The sequence below is a fragment of the Herpailurus yagouaroundi genome, unplaced genomic scaffold (assembly GCF_014898765.1).
Source record: "Herpailurus yagouaroundi ecotype Mexico unplaced genomic scaffold, PumYag 188, whole genome shotgun sequence".
In the NCBI taxonomy this organism is placed as follows: Eukaryota; Metazoa; Chordata; class Mammalia; order Carnivora; family Felidae; genus Herpailurus; species Herpailurus yagouaroundi.
The window spans coordinates 16,331,353-16,356,068 of record NW_024412419.1 but is presented as its reverse complement, the minus strand read 5'-3'; the positions used below and the strand labels follow the sequence as shown (position 1 = coordinate 16,356,068).

Sequence of the window (24,716 nt, the reverse complement as noted above, 5' to 3'; positions counted from 1 at the left end):
GCACCTGACTCTTGATTTCAGCTCAGGTCATGCTCTCACAGTTTGTTAGATCCAGCCCCGTGTTGGGCTCTGCACTTACAGCCTGGAGCCTGCTTGGGATTCTCTCTCTCTCCCTCTGGAGCTCTCTCTCCCTCTCTCTCTCTTTCTCTCTCTCTGCCCCTCTCTCTTTTAAAATAAATAAACCTTTTTTAAAAAAAATCCCTATTCTCTATTAGTAAGAAAGACACTAATAGACCATATATTAGTTCAAATTACAGATCAACTTGAACATTTGGTTAATGTCACCCAATGTTACTATGGAAAAGGACTGTCAATGGTAGAGAATGAAAAAGAGTCCACAAAAAACCACCTTTACTGTCAGCCCCTACCAAGAAAAGTGCATTCAGTTCATCCAGAAGGAGGAATGTAAATACAAAAGGGAAATGGCGAGTTACTGATACCTGAAATCAAAGGAAAAGACCCACAGCTGTAGTTGAACACAACCAGAAGCTTAAACATACATTGTAGAACAGCTCAGAGGTAGCATTACCTAATTTCTAAAAAAAGCATTTTGAATGAAAAAAGTAGTATCTGCATGATATGAGGTTGGACAAGAATTTTTTGAACTAGGCATAAAGAGAGGCACCTGAGTAGCTCATTCGGCTGAGCATCCAACTCTGATTTCGGCTCACGTCATGATCCCAGGGTTGTGGGATGGAGCCCCACATTAGGCTCTGTGCTGAGTGCAGAGCCTGCTTGAGATTCTCTCTTTCTCCCTCTCCCTCTCCCCTGCTCACTCACTGTCTCTCTCAAATACAATTTTTTTTAACTTTTTAAAAAAGAACTATGCACCAAAAACAGTAAGTATAAAAGACTTAAATTCAACTGCATCAAACTTAAGAAATTAGGTCCATTGAGAAAAAAATAAGAGATGAACAGGCAAGCCAAGGACTGCAGCGTGACAAAGGACTAGAATGTAGAATTAAAAAACAAAAACACACGCAAAAAAACCTACAAATCAAGAAGAGAAAATGGCAGGCAGCCTAATAGAAAAGGGTGCAAGAGGCTTGAATAAGCACTTCAGGAGATATAGACAATGTCCAGTAAACACATAAAAGCTGTTCAACCTTACTGGTCATCAGAGAAAAAAAGGTCATAGTGAAAATATGTCAGGGTAGTTGAAATTACAAAGTTTGCCAGTACCAAATGTAGTGTGGATTTGTAACAATATGAACTCTCATGTCTGTTGGCATGAAAATCATTTGGAATCATCTACTAAAGCTGAACTTATGCATACCATATGACATAGAAGTTGTACTTTGTCATCAACAGAAATACATACATACATGCATCAAAAGACACATATAAAAATGTTCCTAGCAGCATGTTTGTAATACCTCTGCACTGAAAACAACCCAGATATCTATCAGATAAAATAAATAGCAATATGTTCATGCAATGGAAAACTATATAGCAAAGCTAATAAGCTATTGCTGCATATATCAACATGAATGAATCTTACAGTGTTGAGAGAAGTAAAACACAAAAACATACTACATGATTGTATTTACGTAAAGTTCATTAACACACAAAATTAAACTATAGTGTTAAGAAAATACTGTAGACTAGGTGGCTTAAACAACTGACATTTATTTTCTCACAGTTCTGCTGGCTGGAAATCCAAGATCAGCCTGCCTGCACGGACAGTTTCTGGTGAGACGTCCTGGCCGGTAGATAGCCACCTTCTCCTTGTGTGTTCAGCAGACCTCTTCTTTGAGTGTGCCTGGGAAGAGAGAATGAGCTCTCTGGTCAGTCTCCTTATAAGGATACTAATCCTATCTATCAGAGCCACACCCTGTGACCTCATTTAACCTTAATTACCTATCTCTACATATAATCACAGTGGGAGTTAGGGCTTCAACTTACGAATTTGGGAGAGACACTTCAGTCTATAACAGGACAATAAGTATTAATGTAAAGCAAAATAAGGAAGTGATTATAGTATTAAGGAATGATAAATATTTATATAAAGCAAAGTAAGGAAGTCAGGATAGAAATAACCTAAGATGTGAGGAGAGGTAGGAGTTGAGATTAGAAGATGCCATGCTGTCAGTGTTTTGCTTCTGGAGCCACATAGCTGTTCATTTTATACATTATTTATTAAATTGCATATTCATATTTTATATGCTTTATGTATCTTATATTTAGCTTAAACTTTTTTTTAAAAAAAGTAAAACCATTGTGTCCATTCTCGTTTCCTGTTCTACACTCTATTAATACTGGTGATCTACTTCATTTATATTACCATATTGTTAATAGGGACTGTGCTTAACTATTTGCCTTTTCTGATCCCCCATAGAAATTATTTTCATTAATTTTTAAAATATTGGTATAGTACATAATGGTAAATGTAAAATGTTTTAGCAATGCTCCTTTCTTGTGGAGTATTATTAAAATATATTTCCTGACATCCTGATGAATTCAGTTGAATTATATTTTTGTCCTTAAACATTCTCCTGTGTATGTAGAGATTTCTAGCTTTGCTTGTTTCTAGCCTGCACTTTATTAAGGTTAAATCATTTGTTAGAAATGTATCTGGTCCTCTTAAAGATTGTCTTTTATCGGTAACAGTAAGGAATAGAGGAGTGTTTCAAAAAGTGAACTATCCCCAAATATAATCAGTAAAAGAAATGCTGACTAGACACATAATTTTTTTTTAAGTTTATTTATTTTGGGGTGGCTGGGTGTCTCAGTTGACTGAGTGTCCTAACTTCAGCTCAGGTCATGATCTCACTGTTTGTGGGTTCGGGCGCCATGTCGGACTCTGTGCTGACAGACGTGGAGCCTGAAGCCTGCTTCAGATCCTATGTCTCCCTCTCTCTCTCTGCCCCTCCCCTGCTCATGCTCTTGCTCTCAAAAATAAATAAATAAATAAAAATAATAAAGTGTATTTATTTATTTATTTTGAGAGAGTGAGCAGGAGAGGGGCAGAAAGAGGGAGGGAGGGAGGGAGGGAGGGAGAGAGAGAGAATCCCAAGCATGCTCCACACTGTTAGCTCAGAGGCTAATGCAGGGCTCAAACTCATGAACCATGAGATCACAACTTGAGCCAAAGTCAGATGCTTAACCCACTGAGCCACCCAGGTGCCCTTAGAAACAGAGTTCTTTAGGGGCACCTGGGTGTCTCAGTCGGTTAAGCATCCAACTCCAGCTCAGGTCACGATCTCATGGTTTGTGAGTCCAAACCCCACGTCGGGCTCTGTGCTGACAGCTCGGAGCCTGGAGCCTGCTTCGGATTCTGTGTCTCCCTCTCTCTCTGCTCCTCCCCCATTCGCACATTCTCTCTCTCTCTCTCTCTCTCTCTCTCTCTCTCTCAAAAATAAAAAAACATTTAAAAATTTTAAAAATACAAGAAACAGTTCATTATGTAGCTCTACTTTCTTCTGTTATCATTAGTCAGTCAAGGTGGTATAACATGGTATATGAATTCCTAATTTCGGCAATCCTTCAAAGGGATTGTGAATTGCTGTCACAATCAGGAAATTATCTAGGAATCTGATTTGCTCCTCACCCTGAAAATTAACCCCAATAACTCAAGGGACTTCCTTCTATGCTCCCCAGATTGTTTGTGCACTGAGAAGACAGCATATGGTGATTCTTCTCATTTAGAACAGATCTTCAGTCATATTCTGAAACCCAGTCATTTGTCAGTACTATACAAAAGAAACAGTAAAACAGTGGGTTATCCCTTAAGAAACTTCTCACCAAAGTATGTTTTTTATTGTAGATAATTCGCTCCTTTCTGCTTTTTCCAACAATCGAGCGACTATCTGAGACACCAAACGGCAGGATCGCCACTCCACTTCTGTGCTGGCTTCGATATGCTCTCTATGTTTTTGGCTACCTTTTACTTAAACCATGGCCTGAGAAAATCAGGTCCCTGATAACAAGAATTGGCCTTCAAATGATGAACGTGCAGTACGAATTTTCGGTCCTGAATATATTGGAACCATTCTGCATTGGTAAGCACATTTTAAAAGGTTTATGTTTATTCTTGTATCAGAAAGTAGTAAGAGAACAACCTCAGACAGTCCATGAATATCGAGCCCCAAAGCTTAAAACCAGACATAAATAAAAATAGAAATAGAAGCTTTAATTTTAATTTCATCGAGCTTTAATTGTAAACCTTACCCTTCTGATTCTCCCCTCTTGCTGCCAGATGGTGGGAAGGAATATTTGCAGGAGTCTAGCGTGTGCCCTGTTAGTCCAGTGTGAGAAATTAACAGAAACCACCCAAGGAAACCAGGCCAAATATTCCCATAGAGGGAACAGGCTATGCTTTTATTTTCCTCTTTAAATGTTTTTGGAGGAGTTTAAATGATAAAAGTAATAAATAATAGTCATGGTAATACAACACTGGGTATTGTGCTGAGTATATTTTCTGAATGTGCCAGGGAACATTTGCTACTTTATCTTTTGCCTTCAACCTTTGTTTTTAAATGTAATCTACCTTTGTAGGTTAATACTAATTCATAGAATGCTTATAAATTATTTTCATAATAAAATAATCCTTTTTAATCTATACCTCAAGAGGTTATTGCAGAATTAAATATGATAATATGTGCAGTGTGTCTATATAATATTTTATTTATAATAAGCCTCCAACGAATGATATAACAACATTTTATATACGTGAAATTCTGGCATATATATATATGTGTTGTTATAACAACAACAACGAATGATATAACAAATTTTATTTATAATAAGCCTCCAACAATGATATAACAGTTGCAGCAGCAGCAGCTAATGGCACCGTTCTAAGCTTTTATTTGTAGTTCTCAAAACTAATCAGGTTTGGGTATTTTACTGTCCCTGTTTTACAGATGAAGATACTGAGGTACAGAGAAGTTACATGATTGGCACAGTCACACAACTAGTGGGTAGTGTTTAAACTTTGACAGTCTACCACTGTGCTAAGCTTCCTTTTACCATAGTTGCTACTATTGTCTTTCTGCCCCAGTTAATCGTAATGGCAAGACTCCTGAAGAAAGTTTACCGTGTTCACCTGTGTTAAGAGCACCACACAGTCATGTACATAATGAATCCAGGAACAAGTCACAGCCCTGTTGTACAGCTACAGATTGATTATACAAGGTTATTTTTCCAAATATGTAGCAAGAAGCAATCATTACAAATACAAGTTCAATATATTTTCTGTATTTGTATGGATTTTTGTCTGCTCCATACTTTCCCCAATGTCCATTCTTTATTACAGCCTTAGCATAGCAATGGAAGAAGATGAGATAGGAAGAAAGGAAGCAAGGATAAGGACAGTTATAAAAATCACCAAAGATTGAAGTTGGAGAAGTCCCTTAAAGAAGGATAAGGTCCAGCCCTTTATCCTTCCCTCATATTATAGAAGAGAAAGAGATGGCCTAAGTGAAAATAGTATTGACTGCAAGTCAGAAACGCTCAATTCTCATTTTGGTTTTGCTTTGGTTTTGCTTACTCATTTTGGTCCAGACTTACTCTGTGACTTCAGTTTAGTCCCTTCCCCTGTCTGGCCCTCAGTCATTGTTCAAAACAAAGGTGAGACTAGATGATCTCTAAAGGAACAGTACACTTTGGAAATTATTTGAAACCAAAGTGGAAATTACGTGAAATTCTGGCAAACATGTATAAAATTACTCCACATTTACTTCAATAAATCATTTTATTTTTCTTTACAGTTTTTCCCCCTTTGGTATTTTTCTTTTTACCCTATAGAGGGAACTATAAAAAGCATTTTCCAGTTAGGGACTCCATTTTTCTCCAAGGAATTCTGCTTCCAGGAGGATGGTATAGATGTACTTTTCCCTGGTTTTCCTACTAAGTGCTAAAACCCCTGCATATTAGGGAACACAGCAAACAAAAAACCATGACAAACAGAAAACAAATAATAAAATGGCATACAAGCTCTAACATACCAATAATTACATTAAATGTAAATGGAAAAAATACACCAATTAAAAGACAAAGATTGACAACATGGATTAAAAAGCATTACCTAAGTATATGCTATCTTCAGACAACCCAGTTCAAATATAATTATATATATGTAGATTGAAAGTAAAAGAATGGGCAAAGATACATCATGTAAACAATAGTCAAAAGGAATCGGGAATGACTGTATTAATATCAGATAAAGTAGACTTCAGAACAAAAAAAATTACCAGGGACAGAGAGGGACATTGCACAATAATAATAAAAGGTTTAGTCTACCAAGATGACAGAAGGCAGCAATCCTAAACATGTGTGCACCAAACAAGACATCTACAAAATATATGAAGCAAAAGCTAATAGAATTGAAAGAAATAATGGACAAATCCACGATTATTGTTGGATACTTAAGCACACCTCTCTCAGTTGATAGAACAAGTTGATAGAACAAGACAGAAAATTAGCAAGGATATAGAAGAATTCAACCACAGTGTTCACCCAACAGGACTTAATAGACATTTATAGAACACTTCACCCAAAACATGAGTTTCTGATAGGCATTAGGTAGACAGCTACCTGTGCTTTTCTTATACCTCTTTAGAAATATGTTCCAGGGTGCCTGGGTGGCTCAGTCAGTTAAGCGTCCCACTTGGGCTCAGGTCATGATCTCATGGTTCATGAGTTTGAGCCCCACATTGGGCTCTGTGCTAACAGCTCAGAGCCTAGAGCCTATTTCAGATTCCGTGTCTCTCTCTGCCACTACCCCGCTTGTGTTCTGTCTCTCTGTCTCTCTCTCTTTCTCAAAAATGAATAAACATTAAAAAAAAAATAGAAATATGTTCTAAACTCAAACCAGGACATGGAGTATACAAAAGTTTTATTTGTTTTTCTATATACATTTAGTAACTATGTAACACATATGATATATAGTCAAGTATTTAATGTTTTTAACTAAAAGATAATTAAAGATGTTTTCCAATTTTTCTCTACCAGAGTTATAAGCACCCTTTTAGAGAAGTAGGCTGTATAAGCTGCACTTCAGAGAAAGGAATCTTCCTTTCAGCTATAGTGATTGACCTCCTGCTGCATCTTTCAGTGGCCCCAAGTGCAGGCATTCAGGAACAAGATAGTTTGGACGTGACACACTATCCTCCCAGACTCAAGGCAACCAGAACCTTCTAGCCACATTGCTTCCTGGGGAGCCCTGGGATTCCTTTTTCACACAACAACCCCTGTAGAGTTACACTATGTGCAAATTAGACTCTAAAGCAGACTGAGCCCTCAGCTGCCTTACTTCATCTCTGTTCCAAATAACCAGCGTGCAAACATACTTTTGGAACATAGCTCTCCTATTTCAGACACCCTTCCTTCTCTGATGTTCTGTTCTCTTTGTTCTAGATCAGGCCTTCTGATGTCCATGTAAGCAGTACTTTGGCGGTCTCTTTTTTTCCCCATTACTCACTCAATCTGTGTAACTGGGTAAAGGGAAAGCAGGTTAAAATTACTCGTCTTTCTTCTTTGGGTTCTTGGTTCGTTGTCTACTTGGGTTTTAGTTAAGTCTCATAGTAGTGATCCTAGGCTGATCCTTAACCAAGCATTTTAATCATGCTAGCCAGTCTCTTCCTACCTATCCCCTTTGGGTCTCATATCACCCTTGCCTCCTCTTGCAACAAGTACCATAGAAGCTGTTTTGCCTGGGCTTGCCCTGGCAGTCCTTTAGGCAATTCCTATTACCTTGCTTACTACAAAAGGAAGAAGGTCCCAGCTGAGAAATACCCATACTAATAAGACCCTGGCTTTTGCAGGTGATTAGTGGACTTCTTCCCAGCTTATATCCCATGAATGGTAAATGTAATCAGTATTCAGACCAGCCACTTGAATCAGCAGCATGATTTTTAGGTTACACAAAGAGAGGGTTTATCAAGACAAAGGAAGACCAGCTCCAAGATCATTCTCAGGGTCTGTGCAATCTGTGACATCCTCTATAGACCTGTTTCTCTGGCTTTCCTGTCATCCAAAAGTGACCTTGAACATGCCAGCTTGACTTTTAGGAGGGCTTGCAGTGTTTGCACATTATGTAATGTCTGTGCTTTAGTAGAAATCTTACAGAAACAAATGGAGGAAGTTTGGTGGTCCAAGTAGTGGATAATAAATCCTGCCCTATCTAGATAGAAACTGATTTTCTGTATCCTTTAGTTTATACACACATTTTTTTGTTGTAGTAAGGTCTGAAAAATTCAAGGAACCAAAATATTCAAGTATTTCAAATGCTGTTGCCCTTTTGGCAAAGACAGCCCTCCCTGCAGGCTGAGATTCTGTGTATTAGCCTCCTTCACCAAACTGAGTGAGTAAAACCACTTCCTATCCATCATTCAAAGAGTAGCCCTAATTCAATTACCATACTTTATAAACTTTACCACAGTGTCCATCAGATGAATTTACATAATTAAATTGTTTTAAGTGTTGTTTTCAAAGAAAATATATGAGGTTTTTTACTTTAATTCTGGAATGTTTGCTACTACATATTTTCTTTACAATAGATGTTCTTCTATTTCATTAGACATAGGCTTTTCACTGAGACAGCTAAATTGGATTTCCTGATCAAAGCTGAAAGCAAATATATTTTAACTTAGCAGTATCACAGGTCAAGATAATTAACTTTAAAAAATATTCTCGGGTCTTTTCATTAGGCCAAATGGATGTTTTAATTCCTCTCAGTTACCTAACTAGAAAAACAGTGCAGAGACAAAGGTCATTCCTGGTAGGTTATGTTATTTTGTTGCATACATTCTTGTAAAAATCAAAACAAAAAACAAACAAGCAAAAAACTTTCATTATCTTTCCTTTACTTGATCTATATGGAAATAGCTTTTTAAAACATGTGCAATGATATGAAATGAACTCTTCAACAAACTGAAACATAAGCTTTATTACGGAATCAAATTTCTTCTCAAAATATTTTTAATCCAATCTCAGAATAATTTTTTGAGTAAGACAAAATCAGACTCCTTTGTTACCTCTCCTCTCATTTATGTGTGTAGCTTACAAAAATCTATTTATAGAAGGCAACTATAGCTTTACTAATTAACGGAAGTTTAGCCTAAAATGCAGCATGAAGGAGAAGTTGTGTGTGTGTGTATGTGTGTGTGTAGTCAGTATTAAGATTTAGGACAAAAGTTGATTGGATACAACACTAGAATGTCATCTCTGGTTTAGAATTAAATCATTCAATGAAGGTTTTACTATGTTTTTCTAAATAGACATATATATATAATCTGCCACTCTAAAAAGCTGTATTATTTTTTCTAAAAAAATACCTGCAGTTGTGGTTTTCACTTTGGTGAACTTAGTGTCACAGAAACAAGATGATCTGTTTGCAGACTAAATGGATAGTTATAATCATCACTATAATGGCAACACCAAACAAACTGAAGCATTTTGTGGAGCCCTACTAGTGGCCCTGGGCCACCTGCCACCACAACAGCAGGACAACTTGGCTTCCAGTGCCCAAGCTCTACTTCAGACAGCTATGTATGTATCTCCCCCAAACTTCCTGTTGTATCATTAATTGTGGGTTTACTTACCTCTGCATTGTCCCCCACTGCTGAGACCAGTGCTTTATGAGGCCTAATTTTCAGCCAGTCTCAGCAGAAGCTCTTAGACTATCCCCGCGCCTGGAGTGATTTGTCCCAATCTTATACCACTACCTCCCCGCCGGGCTCACCGGTGTCAGTGTGCTTCCGCCTCCACTTCTGGCCTCCATTGTGGCCAGACGTCACCTCTTGCACCGCTTCAAGGAAAGCAGCAGGTTTTTCCTCTCACCACCCCCCCTTCCTCCCCCAAAAAACCAACACCAGCTCAGTCCCTTCCCATTTCATTTAACAACCCTCGCTGACACCTGCCATGAACCAAATACTCTGATAAGCACTGGAAAGAGTAATAAATGAAATATAGCTCCTGCCTTTAAGTTAACTTCCAGCATGGAAGAATTTTAATACATCACCATTAGGGCTGTCATGAGAATAACCACAAGACATGAGTAGTACCAATAAAGGAGAAATCAGTTCTACCTAAGTAAGGAAGGGAAGAGAAGACAAATGAATTCGGACATGAAGATGAGTTGGGATTTTTCCAGAAAGATGAAAAATCACATCAGTACAGGTAACTGAGGGCAGCAGAAGGCAGTGTTCTGTCGTATATTACGTGTACTTGGAAGCGCTTAGTGACGCTTAGTCTGGCCTGTGAGATGCAAGTCCCACTGGTCCCTCCAGCGCCCGCCCCACTCCTTTTGTTCCATTAGCCACTCTCCTGCAACGTGAAGGCCTGTAGTGACACTTGAACACTAAGCAGGTTCAGAAGATATGGTAGCAAATAAAATAGAGTATCGGACTCCTTGGCGAGTTTTTTTTACACCTGTATTTGGATTTGTAATGGAAAAAAAATAAACAACTCACACTCTCCGAAATCATTCTCTTTCCTTCATGTTTTTGTTTCCATTACTCCTACTTCTGGATATTTCCTTCACTGTGGTGCTTGAAACTCTGAATTCTGCTGGGTTTCCAGGAATGCTGTTGACAGTCATTGCCAAGAGAAATGTGTTTTCCCCTTAGGAAATTACATGTCCATTTGGTATTATTATTTCTGACCACTGTGTTGTGTTATGAGCATTTCTGAGGAATGAAAAAAAATGGCTTCCTTGGAGCAATTACAGGAAAGGAAGCTGGTATGTTACTTTCTTAAAAAATAAAAAAAAAAAAAGTATACTTAGATGAGAAATTATCAGGAGAAAAATTGGAAAAAAAGGTAGGGTGAGATACATTCCCTAATAAAAACTTTACTTTTAGAAATATAAAATTCCTTACCAAGTTATTCAGATTTTTAAGTTGTTTCTAATTGAGGAATGACACTACAGAAAAGTGATTAAAACATAAATGTTTTTACCTCCCATGAATTATCCCAAAGCAAACTCCCATATAACTCCCACTCATCTCAAGAGTCACCACTGCCTGGATCTCAGAAACCTCCCTAATGGCCCTGCACACCCAGAAATCCACTTCAGAGCTCATTCAGGTTGTTGGCAAAGTCTGGTTGGTGTGGCTTTATGACTGAGGTCCCCATTCTCTTGCTCACTGTAAGCCAGGGTCCCTCCCAGCTCCTAGAGGTCACTTTCCATTCCTGTCTACATGCTCCATCTTCAAACCAGCAATGGTACCTCTAATCCTTTTAGCACTTTGAATCTCTAACTTCCTCTTCTCCCACCAGCCAGAGAAAAACTCAGATTTTGAAGGACTTATGTGATTAGGTTGGGCCCACCAGGATAATCACCCTTAAAGTCATCTCTGCTCTATAACGTAACCCAGTCATGGGGGTAATATGTCATCAGATTTACAGGTTCCACCCACACTCAAAAGGGAGTGGATTCCAGGAGGGCAAGGATTATTTGTTTCAATTTAGAATTCTGCCTGCCACAGACCACCTATTTTCTGCTGCTCTTCAATGCTACCTCTGTCAGAAATCCAGTATCCACATATGTGTAGGATATATGGAAGAGTTTATGTAGAATCAACATTATTTCTTCCTTAAATGTTTGATAGAGTGGACTAATGAAGTCCTCGTGCCCTGGGGTTTTCTTTGTGAAAAGGCTTTAAATTACAAATTTAATTTCTATGATATAAGACTTTTCAGGTTATCTATTTTCAAGTAAGCTTAAAACTTTTGTCTTTGTTGTAGATTTTGTACGTTTTTATCTAAGTTGTTGAATTTCTTAGCATAAAGTTGTTCACAAAATTACCTTGATTATCTTTTTTGGCATCTGTAAAATCTATAGGATGTCACTTTTCTTTCCTGATATTTAGTAATGTTTTATGTCTCATGTCTTCCCACATGTTGTTTTTTCCTGATCAGTCTGGCTCAAGGTTCATCAGTTTTACTGAACTTATTCTTGGTGTCATTTATTTTCCCAAGTGTTTTTCTGGCTTCTATTTAATTAATTTCTGCTGTGAACATTCTTATTTATCCTGCCTACTTTGAAGTTAATTTTCTTTTTCTGGTTTCTTACAGTGGAACAGAGGTCATTTATTTGAGATCTTTTTCCATTTATAAACTGGGTTTTTGGTGTTTTACAAACTTCTCTCTAAATACTGCTGGGGTCATGTCACACAAATTTTGATATGTTGTGTTTTTCTTTTTATTCACTTCACAATGCTCTTTTATTTCCCTTTAGATTTCTTCTTTGACCCAGGGGTTATTTAGAAATGTGTTACTTCATTTCTAGATATTTGGAGATTTTCCAGGTATCTTTCTGTTATTGATTTCTAATTTGGTTCCATTATGGCCAGAGAGTGTATTTTGTATGATTTTGTTTTAACGGACTGATACATCTTTTATGGACCAGGATATGACTTAACTAGGGAAATGCTCTATGGATACTTAAAAAGAATGTATATTCTGTTCTCATTGGGTAGACTGTTCTATAGATGTCACTTTGGTCAGGTTGATTGATGGTGTCCTTTTCTGTATCTTTACTGATTTTCCTCTCCAACTGTTCTGTCAGTTATTAGAAGATATCAGGGTGCCTGGGTGGCCCAGTCAGTTAAGCATCTGACTCTCAGTTTCAGCTCAAGTCATGGTCTCACAGTTTGTAAGTTAGAGCCCTCCATCAGCCTCCACACTGACAGTGTGGAGCCTATTTGGGATTCTCTCCCTCTCCCTCTCTCTCTGCCCCTCCCTGCTCATGCTCGCGCTCTCTCTCTCTCTCGCTCTCTCTCTCAAAATAAATAAACTTAAAAAAATTAATTATTAGAAGATGAGTATTGAAATCTCTGACTATATTTCTGGATTTGTCAGTTCCTTTTTGTATTTCTGTTAGTTTTTACTTCACGTACTTGAAGTTCAAACATACCAGGTGCATAAACATTTAGGACTTTTATTTATTCCTGATGAATTGACACTTTATCACTACAGAATCACCCTCTTCATCTCTGGTAGTATTATTGGCTCTGAAATCCATTTTGTCTGATATTAATATAGTCATTCTACTTTTCTTTTGACTAATGTTAGCATGATTTATTTCTGTTTTTTAACTTTTAGCTTATTTATGTCTTTATATTAAGATCCATTTCTTACAGGCAGCAAATAGTTGAATCTTGGTTTCTTACCTACTTTGCCTTTTGATTTGAATGTCGAGACAATTTGTATTTAATGTAGTTATGAATAGAGCTGGGCTTAAATCTGTAATCTTGATATATATTTTCTATTTGTCTCCTATGTTCTTTGTTCCAATTTTGCTTTTTTCTACCTTCCTATGAGTTAATTGGATATTTTATGCTTTCATTTTATCTCCTGCATTGGCTTATTAGTCATTATTTGTTTTGCTGTTTCAGTGGTTGCTTTAGGATTTACAATGAACATTTTTAACTTTTATAGTCTTCAAATGACTTACCACTTGAAGTATACCGTAAGAAACTTAACAACAGTAAGCCTTTTCTCCCTCCTAGCATTTGTGATATTGTTGTCATATATTTTGCTTCTTTGATTACTATTTTCTCTTTAAACAGTCAGTTGTCTTATAGAGAGATATAAATAAAAATTGTATTTTAAATTTACCCACATAATAACTATTTCTCTTTTTTTTAAGGAGAGAGAGAATCCCAAGCAGGCTTTGCATCTCCAGCACAGAGCCTGACATGGGGCTTGAACTCATGAACCCTGAGATCATGATCTGAGCCAAAATCAAGAGTCAGACACTTAACCAACTGAGCCACCCAGGCACCCCATCTAATGTCCTTGTGCAGATACAATCTCCATCAGATATCATCTTTTTGCTTCAAGTATTTCTCGTAACATTTCTTTTACTTCCACTGGTAGTTAATTCTTTCAGTTTTTGTATGTCTGAAAGCTATTTTCACTAACTATAAAATTCTAGATTGGCAGGCTTTTTTTTCTTTCATTACTTTAAAAGTGTTCCTCCACTGTCTCCTAGTTACATCATTTCAAGAAGAAATCTGCTGTCATTTTAAGTTTTGGTTCCTCTGTAAGTAAGATGGTTGACCCTTAAACAATGTGGAGAATAGGGGCGCCAACCCCCCATGCAGTCAAAAATCTGTGTATAACTTTTGACTCCCCAAACACTTAACTATTAATAGCCTGTTGAGCAGAAGCCTTACAGATAACATAAACAGTTAACACATATTTTGTGTATTATATGTATTATATACTCTATTCTTACAATAAAGTAAGAGAAAAAAATCCTAAGGAAGAGAAAATATATTTACAGTACAGTCCTGTATTTATCAAAAAGAATCCATGTTTAAGTGGACCCACACAATTCAAACCCATGTTGATGAAGGATCAACTGTGTATCATTTTTCTCTACTTTTAAGATTTTCCCTTTATACTAGTTTGAAGCAATTCCTTAGGTACTTTAATATAATTTTCTTCATGGTTCCTATGCTTTGGAATTCTTTGAGCTTCTTGGATTTGTAGGTTTATGGTTTTAATATTTTAATATTTTTTTCAGATATTTTTTTCTGTGCTTCCCTCCTTCAAAGACTCCAATCACATGGTATATGATGCCACTCTGAAGTTCACTTGTGGTTCACTGATGTTCTGTTCTTGCCCCTGTCCCCCTCTCCCCCACTTTCTTTCTCTGTGTGTTTCCCTTTGGATAGTTTCTATTGCTGTCTTCAGTTCACTAATTTTTTTTTAATGATGTCTGCTCTGCTATTATCCCATCTAGTGTATTTTTCATCTCTAGAAGTTTGATATGAGTCTTTCTTATATCTTCCATAATTCTATTTAACACTTTCAATATTTCTCACTTCTCAAATATATGGTATAGGTTATAGAACTCTCAATATCTGCAAATACCAATTTTTTAAAAATAGGTTAATTTTGATGTAATTAAAATGCCATAAAACTCACTCCTTTAAAGTACACAATTCAGTGTTGTTGTTTTTTTAGTATATTCTCAGAGTAGTGCAACCATGACAAATATGTGACTTTAGAATATTTTCATCACCTCAGAAGAATCCCCATGCCCATCACTCACCATTTCCCCCTTACCCCAGTCCCTGACAACCACTAATCTATTTTCTCAATGTATTTCTCAATGTATAACGGACATTTAATTATAAAAGGAATTATACAATATAATAATATATATATATACAATATACAATATAATACAATACAATATTATATAAAATATTATATACAATATATATTGTATACAATATATATTGTATATTATATATAATATAATAATATAATATAATTATATACAATATATATTGTATATTATATACAATATAATAATAGCCTTTTGTGACTTTCTTCTTTGATTTAGCATGATGTGTCCACGGTTCATTCATGTTGTAGCATGTATTAGTACTTCATTATTGCTCAGTAATATTCCATTGTATGGCAGTATCATATGTTTCTTTTCCATTTCTCATTTGATGGCCATGCACATTGTTTCTACTTTTGGGCTATCATGAACAATGCTGCTATACACATTCCCACAAAGTTTTGTGTGGACCTCTGTTTTCAGGTCTCTTGGGTTTATTTACACCTACAATTGGAATGGCTAGATAGATGCAGTAACTCCATATTTAACATTCTGAGAAACCGTCCAACTGTTTCCACGGTGCCTGTACCAATTTACAGTGCTACCCACAATGTATGAGGGTTTCAGTTTCTCTGCATCCCTGTCCACACTGACTTTCGTTTGTCTTTTTTCTTGTAGCATCCTGGTAGGTGTGATATGGTATCACATAGTTTTGATTGCATTTCATTGATGGCTAATGATGTTGAGCATCTTTTTACATGCTTATTGGCCATTTGTACATCTTCTTTAGAGTAATGCCTGTTTAAATCCTTTGCCCATTTTTAATCAAGTTTTTGTCTTTTTACTGTTAAATTGTAAGAGTTCTTTATATATTCTGGATACTAGATCCTTATTAGATGTACAGTTTTCTTTCATTCTGTGGGTTATCTTTTCACTTTTCTTGACAGTGTCCTTTAAAGCACAGTGTTAGGGGTGCCTGGGTGGCGCAGTCGGTTAAGCGTCCGACTTCAGCCAGGTCGCGATCTCGTGGTCCGTGAGTTCGAGCCCCCGCGTCGGGCTCTGGGCTGATGGCTCAGAGCCTGGAGCCTGTTTCCGATTCTGTGTCTCCCTCTCTCTCTGCCCCTCCCCCGTTCATGCTCTGTCTCTCTCTGTCCCAAAAATAAATAAACGTTGAAAAAAAAATTTAAAAAAAATAAAATAAAATAAAGCACAGTGTTAATTTTTATGAAAACCAATTTATTTTCCCTTTTCTCACTTGTGCTTGTAGTATCATATCTTAGAACTCATTACCTAACCTGAGATCATAAAGATTTATTCCTATGTTTCCTTGTAAGAGTTTTATACATTTAGTTGTTAAATTTAGGACTGTGATCCATTTTTAATTAATTTTTGCGTATGGTATGAGATAATGGTCCAACTCATTCTTTTGCATTGTGTATATCCAGTTTTCCCAGCACCATTTCTTGAATGTTTACCAATGTTATTATCTTTGTCGCTTTTGGGTCAGTTTTTATTAATTTTTTCCTTATCTTGGGTTGTATTTTCCTGCCTTGCATACTTGATAACTTTTTATGGGATGCTTTACATTGTTAATTTTACTTTGTTGGATGCTGGGTATTTTTGTATTTATGTAGATGTTCTTAAGCTTTGCTATGGGACAGTTATGTTACTTGGAAATAGTTTGATCCTTTCTGTTCTTGCTTTTAGGCTTTATTAGTTGCTTGCAGAACAGCATTTAGTTTAGGGCTAATTTTACCCCTCTACCAAGGCAAAACCCTTCCAAGTTCTTTAGTTGATACACCTTTTTTTAATGTTTATTTTATTTTTATTTTTGAGAGAGAGAGAGAGAGAGCATAAGCAGGGGAGGGGCAGAGACAGAGGGGACACAGAATCTGAAGCAGGCTCCAAACTCTGAGCTGTCAGCACAGAGCCCAACACAGCCTCACAAACTGTGAGATCATGGCCTGAGCCAAAGTCAGGCACGGAACCGACTGAGCCACCCAGGTGCCCCGATACACCATTAATTACAAGACTTTTCTGCTAGGCTGGTAGGAACAGTAACTACTTCCAGTTTGGACACTGTTCCATCTAAATCCTTTCAAGTGGTTCTTTCCCCAGCTTCTGGTGGTGTCTCACATGATAGTGCCAATCAGTACATGGCTGGAGCTGAAGAGGAACCCTCTGCAGACTCTGGAGCCCCTCCTTCAGTAGCTCTCCCCCCCTCCACTACTCTGCCCTACAAAACCACCACACTGACCTCCCCATACCACCTCTGCCTTGTTTGAAAATGTGCCCAGAATTTGTTTTAATCAGCTGTGGCAAAATGACAGACATGGAGAACAACTGCCTTTGGAATAAGAGTTTATTACCCACAGCTCCTAAGAGGAGACAGGGTAGAAGGAAGGCATGAGGAAGGTTCAGGGATGCTAAGAGTCACCTTATTGGAAGGAAAGATTATAGACACTGATTAATTCTAGACCGCAGTAGAAAAAAAATACGTTTTAAAAATTTTAGGTACAGCTAACCATTCAGTGAGTAAAAACAGAATTTATGCATTCAGACTATTAGTGAAAAGAAATTTTTAAAAGATAGTAAAGGGGCGTCTGGTGGCTCATTCAGAAGAGCATGCAACTCTTGATCTTGAGGTTGTGAGTTCAAGCCCCACACTGGGTGTGGAGATTACTAAAATGAATAAATAAATTTTAAATAGATAAATAGGAAAAGAAAACTCATCATTCACATGAAAGGGTGTGGAAAGAAGAGTTAGAAATCACAAGAAAGTGAAGCATATACAAAACAGGATGACAGGAGTCAGACCAAAGATCTTTTAGATCAATAGATGTGACTATGTTAAGTCCTTTATTTAAGAGATATTTTCAAATTATGTTTTTAAAGAAGCCTATGATTTAAAGAGACATACTTCAAACAAAATGAGAAAAGATTGAAAATAAAGAAAAGGACACATATACCAGGCAGTGATGACAAAAAAAAAAGCAAAGTGACAATAATACCAATCAAATGAAAAGGAACACGGCATTGAATGAAAGTTTTCATAGTAGTACAAGAAAGCCGCATAAATTCATGTTGTCTCCTGTTTTCTTCTTTCTCAGGTGTGTGACATCTTGAAAGGGAGATGGTCAGTTTTGCTCATTATGCAGTCAGTACAATGGAACTAAACCTCATTAAAAACGTTTAGCCTTTGGGGCGCCTGGGTGGCGCAGTCGGTTAAGCGTCCGACTTCAACCAGGTCACGATCTCACGGTCCGTGAGTTCGAGCCCCGCATCGGGCTCTGGGCTGATGGCTCAGAGCCTGGAGCCTGTTTCCGATTCTGTGTCTCCCTCTCTCTCTGCCCCTCGCCCGTTCATGCTCTGTCTCTCTCTGTCCCAAAAATAAATAAACGTTGAAAAAAAAATTTTTTTTTAAATAAAAACGTTTAGCCTTTAAATTGACTTTAAGCCCTTTTTTTTTTTACATTTATTTATTTTTGAGAGACAGAGCGTGAGCAGGGGAGGGGCAGAGAGAGAGAGGAGAGGGAGACACAGAATCCGAAGCAGGCTCCAGGCTCCAAGCTGTCAGAACACAGCCTGATGTGGGGCTCAAACCCACGAACCGTAAGATCATGACCTGAGCCGAAGTCAGACGCTTTACCAACTGAGCCACCCAGGAGCCCCTTGACTTTAAACCCTTTTAGTTGTATCTTTAATTAAAAAAAAAAAAAAGGTCAGGATAGTTTCACGTTAGTAACTGCATGCAGTTTCCCTGGTATACATGATTTATCTGTGAAAGTCTGTGCTTCTAATCCTTAAATCATAAAAACACACTGATCAGGTGCACTACACTCCATCTACTGAGGTGTCTGACATTAGGCCATCGTACTGCTGTGTGTTGCTATTGAGAAAGGCAGGTGAGAAGAGCAGGTTCTTTTGTGGGACATGCTCTTTCGTCCGGAGGCCATGCACACTGCCTGACTCACACGCCTCTCTTGGCCTAGTGATATCTCACATCAGGTAGTGCTTGCTGAAAGGAAAAGGGGGAACAGGAATTAAATACAGTGGATTTGACATGTGTGTTTGTTCTGCATATTCCAAGTGTTTGACTCTTTTTTTTTTTTAATATAGCTAATGCTGTCTACCTTGGAGGCCAAGAAATGATGAAAGTGGTGGAGAGAGACAACGAAACCATAAGGGCACATTTATCTAAGGTAATCACTTTAATGCTGCAAAGCAGTAAGTAGATGGGCAGCAAAGTTTACTGAGCATGAAGGGCTAGAACTGGTTAGTCTGTAAGATCTCAAGGGTTTGTAGATTTCATACAGAGTTCTACTTCTAGTTAAAATATGGCAGTTCTAAAAGTTGCATAGGAAGGAAGTAAAGCTGACTACATACTTAAATACATACTTAAATATAGTTTACCACCTGTTTTTGTTAGGGTTTGTTTTTTTTTGTTTTTTTTTTCAGAATCAATGCTTCTCTCTAGGGCCTTATTCTGAGAAGACTCTCAATAGTATTTATAGAATAAATGAGTTATATTAACATGTGAGTAAAACACTGGACAAGAACTGACATCGCTATGACCTGATGACTCAGCTTGTCTTTCTTTATTCCCCAGTGCATTAGAGTAGGAGTGTCCAGCTCTTACCCCAAGACCAGATTTCTATACAAGCAGATGCAGAAAGGCCAAGATTGAAATATTTAGTACTTGGGAGTTACTGCTGCAAGTTAGCTAGAGTCTTACACGAACACATTTGGAAGCACCAGACCCTGAAACTGTGAGGGTGCCATGGTTTAGAATATGTCTCAGTACCCTCGAATTTAGGTGGCCCTGGTACTCCCATGGCGTCACTTGTCTGTCTGTTCATCCTGAATAGGATAGAGCTGCACTGTCTAAATAGGATAGCCGCCAGCCGCATGTGGTTTCTTGTGGCTGGTCTGAAAGGAGATGTGCAATGCGGGTAACATACACATTGGATTTCAGAAACTTAGTACCCAAAAGGGGTACATGTTGAAATGATAATATTTTAGACCACTGAATTAATAAATAAAATAGATTATTAAAAGTAATTTCATCCATTCCTTTATGCTTTTTAGTATAGTTACTAGAAAATTTTAAATTACATTGTGCCTTTATGTTTCTGTTGGGCTGTGCCAACCCAGAGCTTTATAGTCAGTGCTGAACTGTGGCATCTGCTGGGTATAATGCAGCGCCCTTACTGAGTGGCCACAAACAGGGCCCGGGAGCCTACAGTCTACAAGTAAAATTTTAGATACCCCACCCCAGGTTTAGAATGTCTTTATAAGCTTTGAGACTTTGACTTAAACTTGCCACAGTGTTAATTCGTATTTCTAGAACCTCCCAATACACTTATCTTAAAGCATGAAATGTACATATGTTCTTTCAAAAAGTATTCTCAGAGTATTGATCTATAGTAGCTTCACTCAGAGAGAAGACTTTTGAAAATCTGTGTTTGTCTTAACGGCCACAGTGGTCATCTTTTTCTAAAATAGCATTTGGCTAGAGACTGAAATTTTGAAGCCAGAAGGAAACCCTCACTAGCTGAATGGAGGAGGTTGGGGCCTCAGAAGAACACTCTCTCCAGGCCTTTCAGCTGTTTCCAGTCGTTGAAGGATGTAAAAATTCAAGAAAAACAGTATTTTATTTTTCAGCTAGATTATAAGTGAATTTGTTTCAAAAAAGCATTTAAGTTCTCAAGGCTAGAAGTTCATAAAAACAACTCAATTCCCAGTTAATAATAAGACTGGCAGAAGCTCACTTCCAAAATTCACACTTGCTGAATGACTAGACCTGTCGTGTCGAAGCCCAGCTTACCACCTGTATAAGCCAGCTGCTGTAAAATACTCATCATTTCGGGATTCTGTTTGTATGTTGTTCTCAGAAAGAGGTCAAAAGAAGGTGCTAACTTATTCCTGTCCTAAGTTAAATCCATATGCAAGTGTAATCATTCCCAGATCGAAGTCTGCTTACGGTAACTGTGGGAGCACTGTAAGTTTCCTGAAACTTTCAGGAGAGCAATACGGGAATATAATGGTAGATGGCAGGCATTTCAAGGTTAATATTAACACAGTCACAAGAATAAACTTTTCCAACTACAGAAAACTGTTTTGTTTTGTTTTTAAGATAGCATTAAATGTACTTGTGGAATTTTGGAAAGTAAAGCATTGTTTAGTTTAATGATGCAAAACTACCTTGCAGTTCATTGATTGTCATTTGTACCGGCTAAGTTTGATCTCTCCACTAGAATAATATAGTTGCAATTGCTAAGTGAAACGAGGTACAGAGAGACAGGAAGTTTATTGCAACTTTTTTTCTGTGATGAAAAAAGAGGAAACATGCTGTAATTTAATATTGGTAACAGTTGAATCAACATATGTTTCAGTCTTGCTTGAGAAAATAAGGAAACTTGAAAGGGTACATACTTTTAGGAAGATGGTGGGCAATGCCTCTTGCCTTCCAAACAACCCTGATAAGTAGTTCAGCTTGAAAGCCGATTTCCAAGACTAGACAAATCCCTTTTTAGATACTCTAGTCAAGGATACCCAGTCCCATTTCAGCCCAAACATATATGTTCAAAAACTTCATACCTATCCAGGGCTTCCCTTCCAGGGAAGGGCTTCCCTTCCAGCCCTTCCAGGGCTACCTTCCAGTGTGAAGACTTTTTGAGCCATATATTTTGTTACAAAGATCTTATAGTGTGTCTCAAATATTCCACTAATTTAAGACAGTTCTAAAAAACGCATCTTTGTGCCATCCAGTCAGGAAGCCACAAGAAAGTTAGTCTAAAAATAGTCTCTCTGCTACATCATGTGGATGGCTTTTGGATTCTTTCTCATCTTCTAGAAAACTATCATCACCAGGCTTTGGTTCTAAATTCAAATTTTCTACCACTGGATTTCCATTGTCCACATGAAGAGAACTTTTTATCTTCTTGAGGAAACTGGACCTTTTTAACTATGAAAAATCCACCAGGCTGATTGCCTGCCTGCCTGCCTGCCTGCCTGCCTGCCTGCCTGCCTTCCCTCCCAACCTCCCTCCCAGGTCTAGAGACTTTATATACAGTATCAGACACTTATGTTTATTAGCAGTGCTTTAATGCTACATAAAATTACGTCCCTTTCCTGAAGCAAATATACCAGACTCACAGTTATTGCCAAAAGACTATACTGTGTCCTTTGGCATCATAGGTTGTGTTCTTTCTTCACCTGACTGAATCCTATCTGCCCTTTAAAGTTCATTTATTTAGGGGCACCTGGGTGGCTCAGTCAGTAGAGCATCTGATTCTTGATTTTGGCTCAGGTCAGGATCTCATGATCCGTGAGGATTCATGAGTTTGAGTCTCATGTCCAGCTTCACACTGACAACACAGAGCCTGCTTGGGATTCTGTTTCTCCCCCTCTTCTGCTCAAGCTGCTGTTCTCTCTCAAAATAAAATAAACTTTAAAATGCATATATTAAAAAATAAAGTTTATTTATTTATTTTGAGAGAGAGAGGCAAGAAACAGGGAGAGAGAGAATCCCAAGGAGGTTCCATGCTGTCAGTGTAGAGCCTGACATGAGACTCAGTCCCATGAAACGGGAGATCATGACCTGTGCCAAAATCAAGAGTCAGACACTTAACTGACTGAGCCACCCAGGCACCTCTGGATCTTATCCATCCTTTAAAACCTGGCTCCATTGTCATCTCCAGGAGGCTTTCCCAGCCCCTGGTTTTGGTTAGGTGTCCCTCTCCCAGTTCACCTGGCTCCCTGTGTAAAGTTACAATATTACATTTATCACAGAGTATTCAAATGGTCGGTTTGCCCTTTCCTCCACCTGCAGGTCAGGAACTATGTTTTTCTCATCTTGATATCTCTAAGACTCAGCACAATGTACGATACCTGCTGAGTAATCAACAAATGCGTACTGGATGGATGAATGGGGAAGCCACTAGGGTAGAGAGTCCTAAGTCTTCCCTGTGCCATGCGTCTCTTTGGCTCTCTCATGTGTGGACCCCTACGCAAAATAATTTGTCTAAGTGCATAAAATAAATACATGAAATTACTACAAAAAAGCAATTATAGTGAAGTATATTTATCAAAATAACTTAAAAACAAATTTGTGGGGCGCCTGGGTGGCGCAGTCGGTTAAGCGTCTGACTTCAGCCAGGTCACGATCTCACGGTCTGTGAGTTCGAGCCCCGCGTCAGGCTCTGGGCTGATGGCTCAGAGCCTGGAGCCTGTTTCCAATTCTGTGTCTCCCTCTCTCTCTGCCCCTCCCCTGTTCATGCTCTGTCTCTCTCTGTCTCAAAAATAAATAAACGTTGAAAAAAAAAATTTAAAAAAACAAAAACAAAAAAAACAAATTTGTGATACATAGTATATATACTTTATTAACACATTAAATAGTGACATATAATAGCAGTCAGAATTAATACTGAAAATGTTTATTTTGAGAGAGAGCATGTGTGTGAGTGAGGGAGGGGCAGAGAGAAAGGAAGAGAGAGAATCCTAAGTAGTCTCTGCCCTGACATCGACAGCAAGGAGCCCGATGCACAGCCCAATCTCACAGACTGTGAGGTCATGACTTGAGCTGAAATCAAGAGTCAGATGCTTAACTGACTGAGCCACCCAGGGTAAATTTATAGCAATGAGCATAAATAATTTTTTAGTTATCCTCAACAAGTTTACTGCGATTTGAGAATTTCCGTAATTTTATAGGTGACAAAATATAGGTGTTACTCATACTATTATCATTTATTGCCTGCATACATAATTGAAGCAAATACTAAATTCTAGTTAGAGGTTAGCAAAAATAAAGATGTCATCTTTTTCCCAAGCAAGTGTACGTTACCCCTCCCCCACTGCCACTTCTATACAAACCCACATGGACCCCTAGACCCCAGTGAAGAAGCCCTTCCTTGGAGACACCAGAATATAGGTTAGGCAGCACGGTGTTGTGGCTTGCGCACTGGCCTGAGAACAAGAAGCCATGAGATGTTACACTAAAAAGACTAGATTATTTTGAGATGCTAGGGAGCCATTGTAGGGTTTAAGTAAGGAGTGATATTCACAATGTTTGACAACCATATGACACAGCCATTGACCCATCAGAGCATGTGCCATCTGTGAACAGCCACCCAGTTGAGAGCCACCAGTTCACATCAGTCAGCCCTAGAAGTGTGGCTAGATTAACAAATGAGAGGGATTATTTTGGGGGAACATACGGAAAATATGGGATAAGAATGAAATTTGAGGTAGGGAGATCATTCAGAAGGCTTTTACAAGGACTCAGGCAGTGGGATGGGGGTGGAAAGGAGGTAAGATAGGGAAGATTTAGGAAATAGAAGAACTTAGTACTTGGGAGCGGACTCTGTAACTACTGACCTGTGTTGCTGTGGGCCAGCGTAAAGGTGCCCTTCGTGTGTGCATGTTAGTTCACTGATTAAAGTTTTGAGTCTATAACAAAAAACAACAGCACTTAGTACTAAGTGAAAGAATGAGAGAATGGAGATGGAAGAATCTCAGATTATTTCTCTGTATTTAGATTGATAACAAGATAGGGAAGGAGGATCAGCTAGTTGGGGGAGGTGGTTGAGAGAGTAGTTGATTTGGGTACTTTGTTTGAGATACCCGTGGACACCCAAGTGGGCACACGTCTGGCAGGTAGCTGGCCGTACGGTGCGAAGCTTAGAAC

General features: G+C 38.1%; 1 protein-coding gene across 2 annotated transcripts in view; it reads left to right on the top strand.

Annotated features, from left to right (window-relative positions):
* Nucleotides 1-24,716, top strand: part of LDAH (lipid droplet associated hydrolase) — a 112,652-nt gene that overhangs the window by 73,332 nt on the left and 14,604 nt on the right. For both annotated transcript variants that reach the window (XM_040496155.1, XM_040496156.1), the window contains exons 5-6: nt 3,767-4,001; nt 19,148-19,230. In XM_040496155.1, coding sequence (XP_040352089.1) covers nt 3,767-4,001; nt 19,148-19,230 — 318 coding nt within the window. The remainder of the gene's footprint in view (nt 1-3,766; nt 4,002-19,147; nt 19,231-24,716) is intronic.